The following is an 8,926-nucleotide window of genomic DNA, read 5'->3' as shown; positions in this document are numbered from 1 at the left end:
TATGCCATGTATTGCTTTCAGTTCTAATATGACCTTGATATGGACCTTGTAAAAAATTCAGCCAAAGTTAAAATTGAAAATCAGATAAGAAACATGAGATTGATGGGATATGGAATGGATGGTACACTTGAGTTAGCTGTGTGATTCAGCTGTCTGTGCTCTCTCTCCTTGGTGATGGTTAGAGCAACTGGGAAACAGCTGGTGGATGTTCCTAGTAGCAGGAGGTTATTTAAGTCTGATGCAGTGCAGCCCCTCTCTCTGGCTGACTCTCCACTCTGCTGCAGCTTGCTCTCTCCCGCCTGTCTTAGTTCTCTACTCTGCTCCTATCAACCTTTACACACACATATTTACCACTCATGAACATCATTATCAAACTGACTTTTTCCACATCCACAGCCCATATGTATTAGCTAAAGTTAACCTCTATTTTGGTTTAATTTATTAAAATAAAATATATTTTGTGAAAGTTGATGATGGTTTGTCTCCCTTTGTTTCGAATCAGGTCAAGTGTGTGTGTGTGTGTGTGTCCTCAGTGAAGTGTATCAGTCCTTGTGTAGCTTCCAGCTGCAGCAGTCGGTTCAGTTTCTGTTCAGTCTGACTGAGGGAGGTTTTGTATGACCGCTTTTCACTGTGTGAACACCCACTGGCTGTTGGGAATGTGAAGACTCTGACAGTAGTAAACTGCTGCATCTTCAGTCTGGACTCCACTGATGGTCAGAGTGAAGTCAGAGTTTGATCCACTGCCTGTAAAACGATCTGGAATCCCTGATTGTCGAAGTGCTAGCATAGTAAATGAGCCGTTTAGGAGTTTCTCCATCTCTGTTGGTAACGAGGCTAACTCGTAGGTACCATAAACCCTCTGACTGGTCCTACAGCTGATGGAGACGGAGCCTCCCAGAGCAGAGGCGCTCACTGCTCCAGGCTGAGTCACTGTGACGGCCTCTCGGACTCTGAGGATACAGAGACAAAACATAAAGCAGCGTCCACGGTTTAGTCGGCTTCATTTCAAGAGGGGACGGATGTTGATAGAGGAGAGGAGTTTGATTCTCTGGACTTTACCTGTGAAGCAGCAGCAGAGGAGAGTCCAGATGAGGAACTGAGATCAAAGTCATGTTTTTGATGAGGAGGATTTCTGTGTCTTCTGTTGTCATGAAGGACAGCTCCAGTCATCCAGTGTTCAACTCTCAGGACTATAAACTCTCCCAGAGCACTGGAGCATGGTGCTGCTGATGCAAAGTGGCTCTCTATGGGAAATGCTCTGACTGACTCCAACAGGGGACTTGGATTACACTGATGATGCTGTTCATCAATGGATCAATCACTTTATCAGAGTATAGTAAATGTTAGATTTAGGGTCCCATGGACCTGCTGGAACATTTACAGAAGTATTTTATTCCCTATGCCATACAGCCATTGAACACAGAATTACTCCATCAGGGGAACACTTGTTATTTTATAAGATTTGCTTTCTTGTATTATTTATAGAACATATCTGCTGCTACCTGCCCATTTACACTATTGTATATTGTATTCTGTATATTCCTTATGTTTTTAATGGTGTGCTGTGTTATGTGCATTGTATTTACCTTTGCTGTACTTTGGGAGAAGCTAAAGATAAATTTTGTTCGACAAGCACAAAAGTCAATCCAATCTAATGTCTTGTCTTTTTAAATTAATTGCAAGAGAGAAGAAATTACATACATTTAACATATACCAAAAACATGGATTAAGGAAAGCTGCAGCACTGTGTTATTGTCCGGTTCTCTTTTCATTTGACGAGATTTACAAACAGCCTCATTTTGGTGAGTTTGTTTGTAAGTCAAAGTCAGAGAGCCGTGTCTCTCTACAGTGAGAGAGGTTTTTGTTATGCAGTGGCTCAATGACTTTGTATCACTGTAATTACACGTTAGGTGGAGGAACCAGACTGAATGTTGGAAGTAAGTTTCTGCACAAATACTAAAAACTATACTGTAAATATTGTAAAGTAATGTTTTAAATTCTGTTTACAGTTGATAAATCATACATGTATTCATGTTTTTATTTCTCCTCCTTTATCGTGGAGACTAACTCCAGAGCAGCTTCACTAAACATTTCTTTACACATTTCTGTCAAACGGAATTTAAATGACTTGAAGTGTGGAAAAGATAAAACTGAAAACTGTTCTACAAGATTCATTTTAATTTTCCACATCAATGATAACTGTTTAAACAAGTAAAGAAGATTTGAATATTCAAACAATTGAACAGAGCAAAGATAAAGATCGGTATTTGAAAATGTGCAACATCTCTCTTTACTGTGTCATGTATTGTTTTAAAAATTTGAAAACTATTTGAACAGTTTGGTAATGATGATCAAAATCCACATGAAGAACATTTGATGTTGTCAGCTCATTTTCTGGATTTGTTTCCATTACACTTAATACTTTAAAGTAATGTATAGTTAGGTTGGTGCTGATTTTCATTTAGAGGTTTAAAGATTTGTCCAAAAAGTTGACATTTTTATTTCCAGTGTATAGTTTGATATATATCAGCTCATTGTGTAGATGATTCTCTCTGTGCTGATTTACATGAGAGGCTTCTTAAAGGGAAGTGAAACAATGTGTGAGTGAGTGACTGGTGGAGCAGAAAAACCATCTGACAGAAACTCCTTAAAGGAGAAAACCAACTCTCACACAGTCAAGAGTGTCCAAATTGTCTGCTGGTTTGATGTAACAGCTGTGTGGTCCCTGTCCCTCTAAGCTGATTGGTGTCTCCTAGGTGATGTCCAGCCCACCCAGCAGGCGGTGCCGCCCCTCCCGTGATGAGCTGCGGAGAGGGGAAGGCCAGCCTCATGTGCCCCGGCCAACAAGGGCTTCCCCCTCAGACGGAGTCTGGCCTGGAAGGTGGGGCGCAGCAGCATGCAGCAGCTGGGAGGAGAGCAGGAGCCCGGGGTGCTGGGGAAAGGACGGCAAATACAGCTGGAGCAGCACCCTGAGGCTCCCTAAAGACCAGTGGGAGAAGGTGGGCTCTGTGACCTGTGAGGCCACCCAGGGCTCCCAGACTCCGCTCTCAGAGACACTGAGGAGAGACCAGTGTGACTGATCTCAGTCTGCTCTCTCTCTCTCTCTCTCTCTCTCTCTCTCTCTCTCTCTCTCTCTCTCTCTCTCTCTCTCTCTCACCGTCTAATTACATGTTTCATTGATAGTTGTGTAGCTTGTTGTACTTTTGATGATGTCATCGTAATCATATACCTTTTCATCAAATCAGTTGTTTTTCATGTCTGTTATTGTAAAAGAAACCACAGACAGGGCTCACCCAGTTCTCATGGAATATTTGACCTTTTAAGCCGAGCGTGGACAAGAAGTCTCACACAAATGCTCAGAGGAATATGAATTTGAAAAATTAAAAAAAAAAATTAAAAACCATCTGCTGAGGGAAGATCATGTGATATGATTGGAAGCTCAACAACAGCTAATGGATGGATGTTGTGAAGAGATTATTTTGCTGTTTCCAAAGTCAAGAATTAACTTTTGGTCTCAGTGTATTTGTTTGGGGTTTTTGAGTTGCATGTAAGAGAAAATATTTTTGCATATACTTCATATAGATGCAGGCATATGATTTCTGTATTACTATGTTTATAATTACCAAGTTGGCTCCTCTTGATTCTTTCCTACAAATGTATACATCGTTTAAAACGTTAAAAAAATGTATTATAATGGCTTTAACTGATCCCACATAATGTGACACAAGGTACACTTCATATTTTTAGCAACATTGGAACACTTTTGATCGTAGTAATTCAATGTCAACTTTTTGTCTTGTTTGTGTTTCTGTGTTTTATATATTTCATACTGATATGGACCATGGTTATTATAGTTTAGTTTATTTTTATTTCGTTTTGACTTTTTGTTTTCAAATTCAGTTTAGTTTTAATTAGTTTTTAAAGAGGGTTTGCTAGTGTAGTTTTTGAAAATGCTTAGTTTTAGTTTAGTTTTTATTCGTTTTAGTCTTTTTTAGTAATATGGGTTATGTGTTAGGGGCAAGATTCAAAAAGGTCAGAAAAAGTATTGTGTAATAATAACTCAAAAAAACACCATTTTAGAAATATGTATTCACAATGTATTCACAGTGTTGGGAAGGATACTTTCAAAAGCGTATTTCGTTACAGAATACAGAATACATGCCCACAAATGTAATTTGTAACAGTATTCCATACGTTACTCAATCTGAGTAACGTATTCTGAATACTTGGATTACTTCAGGATTACTTCCACATTGAATTGCGTTTTATAAGTGTAGGGATGCAGCTATCACATCCAGCTTACTAAACAGGCCTATAATGGTGTGTTCTTTTTATTCCAACTAGCTGAATGTGTACCTGAACAAGCAGATAGATTATTGTATTGGTAGTCCCGAACTGCATACTACAAAATCTAACCGCAGTCTTGCTACCACGAGCTAATTTTAGCTAACGTTAGCTAGCATGTCAAACGGGGCTAGTCAGTCTTTAACGGCTCTGGAGCTAGTAAATCAGCACCTAGGAGAATGTAAAGTCACACGTCAATGTTAAAATAGCAAGGTGATCAGTAAAAACTACAACAGACGCGACTACTCTTGGCTAATTAAAAAATAACTTACTTTAAGATGCTTCTTCCGGTTGGAGGTGGAGTAATTTGGACGCTGAAAGGAGGTTGGTTGCTGGCAAGCAGAGTTTGCACTGCACAGTTATATTTCATTCTCCCGGTTCGTTCTTTAATGTGAAATGCTGTTTGAATTTCCAAGATAGAAACTTATTCCGCCCCTGGCTCTGCTCGTGCGGTTCCGACTCCATTGTGACTGATGGCGTAAATAGCTATTTTTTTTATTTCATATCGGGCTTGTGGAAAATGCATTAAGTTGCCTTAATTTATTCAGAGTGAATAAACTCTGCGGAAACAGAGAAGTATCGTCATGTAATCCATTGATTTTAACAATGTAACTGTATTCTATACTAAACAACTATTTAAATTGTAACTGTAACGGAATACAGTTACTCATAATTTGTATTCTGAATACGTAACGCCGTTACATGTATTCCGTTACTCCCCAACACTGTGTATTCAACAATAACACTGGCACATTAAATGTACATATGATGATGAGCACAAATGTGTAAACAGTCTACACAAGGCACGCGCAAGTGCAGAATGTGTTAGTAACGTGTGCCAGGAAAAAAAACCTAAATAGCCAACAGACTAGAGAAGACAGACATGAACAGCTGTTTTGAACTTTGGTTTGAGTAAAGTTGCAAACTTTTTGAAGTCAATCAACTCACACAGTTGTGTAGACATCCCAGTATCAACACACATATTGCAGTATTTTTCGATTGCTAAACGACAGTAAGGCACAACTGGAGTCACATTGTTCTAACCACAGTCTGCACTACCAACAGTCACCTGAGCTAAACAGTTCACATCACCCTTAACACACATCTCAGAACAGGCTCAGTGCAGCCACACACTCAGAACAATACTCACTGAGATAACACACACACACACACACACTGTCACTCAGAACACACTGAGAGTAAAAACACTAGCATCAAACACCAATACACAAATTACAAACTTTCTCATCTTTACAGTTTGAACAATTTGAGTGACTTGACACTACTCAATACTTTATTTAAGGTAAAGATATAGATTGTATAATATACCAATTTTTACATACGGTAAACAAGAAGGAATGAAAATCAGCAGTTTGCTTCAATATAGTAATTTGGCTCTGGTAATTTATGGAATTACTGGAGAAAAAACTAAAAGGTACATATGTAACAGTACCAAAGAATAGTGTGACTAATCCTGCCTCTCTCCGCATCATGTGGCAAGTTTTCTTCATCACATTGGATGTCTGCATCATCTCTAAATACAAATGAATGTGGTGTTTCTATTGCTTTCACCTCCATTACTTTCTGAAAAACAGTAAGAATGCAGTTTTACTATTGTAAAGATATAGTGTTTTTCACTTTTTTTTATAGCTGTGTACATACCCTCAGACATCTTACCTGGACATGTTGGTATCTTTGCTCTTTTACCTGTTTCTCTCAAACGGTACAGTGTATAACTGTTTCATTCTTATTTGGTGTTTGTATACAAAAAAAGGCTTTCTGATCTTTCTCTGTATAAATACCATATATGTTCACTAACTAGTCTAAAACAAGACACCTGCTTAGGCTTTCAGCTGAAATTCCAATCAGCAGTGTTTGATAGGCACCAGACTGAAATCTATTCTGTTTTGAATGTGTGGTTAACAGTTTTGACAGCAATGTGTTAGAGTCATGGGATAAGTGTGTAGAGTTTTGAAAACTGTGTTCAAGCGATGAAAAACGAACTAGAGTTTGGTCCACATGAACTGCTGCTGTGCAGACTGGAGGTAGAGTTTTGCACATGTGACTCCAGTTGTGCCCACTGTCGTTTAGCAATCTAAAAAAAACTATAACCCACGCTTCCTCACACTTTTAGTGTTCCTGCGTATTTCCTAACCAGCAGCTATCGGGTCGCTGGTGAAAGCCCTCCTGTGGTGCTCTCTGTCCTGCTGTTGTCTCCGTCATGCTGCCTGGCCATACGTCCCTACCAGTAACGTTACCGGGGTTAGCTTCTGTTTCGGGGAAAGGGGGCTTTGCGTTGTCCTTGCCCTGTCACATAGATATACACTAGATGTCGCCTTGTGTGTGTGTATATATCTATGGCCCTGTCACTGCTTGTTAAGGTAAGCTAGGTTAGCCTCCTTGTGTGCCCTTCTCAAATGTACTTTCAAATTCGTGGGATTTCTCCCTTTAATAAATTGTCCACTTATTTTATCACCTTCCACTGCGAGGCACTTGCTTTTATCTGACACAGTCATGATCAAATAGGACTCTGCCGCTTTCTTCTGAGGTTCGGTACCGCCATCATGCCCAGCGAGGGGCACGGACATGTTGTGTTCAATTTGACGTGGAATGTCGGAATTACTGCGTTCCCAGTCGGAAACTATATGTCTACGGCACAGACTGAATAAAACAGGTCTATGGTTGGAAATGTCAACTCTGAAAGATATATAACGTTATTTGCTCTGTGAAAGATATTGACAAAGATGAAAACTAAGGACATTTACTCGATTATTTTATTTTAGTTAGTTTTGCAAACAGACATTACAGTTTTAGTTTAGTTATCGTTTTTTTGTAATGCGTTTTTTTTTTATTTCAGTTAACGGCAATGTTTTTTCCCACATAGTTTCCGTTATTTCGTTCGTTTTCGTTAACGATTATGACCTTGATATGGACCTGTGTGTCTGAAATAAAGTTAAAATTGAAAATCAGATACGAACATGAGATTGATGTGATATGAATGGATGGTGTCATCTTGAGTTAGCTGTGTGATTCAGCTGTCTGTGCTCTCTCTGCAGGTGATGGTTAGAGCAATTGGGAACAGCTGAGGATGTTCCCAGTAGCAGGAGGTTATTTAAGTCTGGATGCAGTGCAGCCCTCTCTCTGGCTGACTCTCCACTCTGCTGCAGCTTTGCTCCTCTCCCGTCTGCTTTAGTTCTCTACTCTGCTCCTATCAACCTTTACACACACATATTTACCACTCATGAACATCACACAAACTGACTTTACTAATATCCACAGCCCATATATTAGCTAAAGTTAACCCTCTATTTTGGTTTAATTTGTTAAAATAAATATATTTTGTGAAAGTTGATGATGGTTTGTCTCCCTTTTGTTGAATCAGGTCAAGTGTGTGTGTGTGTGTGTGTGTGTCCTCAGTGAAGTGTATCAGTCTCTGCAGTAGCTTCCAGCTGCAGCAGTCGGTTCAGTTTCTGTTCAGTCTGACTGAGGGAGGTTTTTGTACGACGCTTTTTCACTGTGTGAACACCCACTGGCTGTTGATAACATGAAAACTCTGACAGTAGTAAACTGCTGCATCTTCAGTCTGGACTCCACTGATGGTCAGAGTGAAGTCAGAGTTTGATCCACTGCCTGTAAAACGATCTGGAATCCCTGATTCTCGAGTGCTAGTATATTTAATGATCAGTTTAGGAGTTTCTCCATCTCTCTGTTGGTACCACTGTAAATAGTTAGTGTGTGTAACAGCCTGACTGGTCCTACAGCTGATGGAGACGGAGCCTCCCAGAGCAGAGCTCACTGCTCCAGGCTGAGTCACTGTGACCTGGCCTCTGGACTCTGAGGATACAGAGACAAAAACATAAAGCAGCGTCACGGTTTAGTCGGCTTCATTTCAGAGGGACGGATGTTGATAGAGGAGAGGAGTTTGATTCTCTGGACTTTACCTGTGAAGCAGCAGCAGAGGAGAGTCCAGATGAGGACGGAGATCAAAGTCATGTTTTTGATGAGGAGGATTTCTGTGTCTTCTGTTGTCATGAAGGACAGCTGTCAGTCATCCAGTGTTCAACTCTCAGGACTATAAACTCTCCCAGATGATTAATGGCCTTTCTCACTCTTTGTCATAAAGACTTTAAAACGACTCTTGGTATAACATGTGATGTCATGTCTCAGAGATGGGGACTCAAGTCTGAGAATCAGACTCGAGTCGTAATTAAGTCGCACAAACAGTGACTTCAAACTTGACTTGCGACTCAACCCAAAAGACTTCAGACTTGCTTCGAGACTCGTCATCAGCCTGTTTTCATGCAATTATTGCTTTTTAAATCTAAATGTATTCATGTATTTCTATTTTCTTTTATTGGCGCATATACGTTGTGGAAACGTATGACGAGCTGCATGTCCCCTGCTCTTTGCCATAATGTGCAACATAACACATGCACTATGCCTTATGTGCGTGCACTCACATATGAAAAAATGCATTGACGATGGCAACACCAAGTCCTCCTGGAGTTGTGCCTTTTGTCATTAGTTCTGCTTTCAATAACTTTGTAAACAGTGGCAGTAAGCTAACAGCTACATGCAAGGT

The 8,926-nt window shown here is 40.0% G+C and overlaps 2 pseudogenes and 1 gene segment (V, D, J or C); 2 read left to right on the top strand and 1 right to left on the bottom strand.

Moving 5' to 3' along the window:
- LOC120555172 overlaps window positions 1-8,926 on the top strand; it is a 194,946-nt pseudogene that overhangs the window by 28,925 nt on the left and 157,095 nt on the right.
- Window positions 1-8,926, top strand: part of LOC120555120 — a 195,943-nt pseudogene that overhangs the window by 103,268 nt on the left and 83,749 nt on the right.
- LOC120555128 lies at window positions 7,425-8,337 on the bottom strand. The segment is given in 2 exon segments: window positions 7,425-8,178; window positions 8,286-8,337. Coding segments are annotated over 2 exon segments (375 nt in total).

The sequence above is a fragment of the Perca fluviatilis genome, unplaced genomic scaffold (genome assembly GCF_010015445.1).
Source record: "Perca fluviatilis unplaced genomic scaffold, GENO_Pfluv_1.0 PFLUV_unplaced_scaf_2, whole genome shotgun sequence".
NCBI lineage: Eukaryota > Metazoa > Chordata > Actinopteri > Perciformes > Percidae > Perca > Perca fluviatilis.
This window is presented reverse-complemented; position numbering and strand designations above follow the sequence as displayed.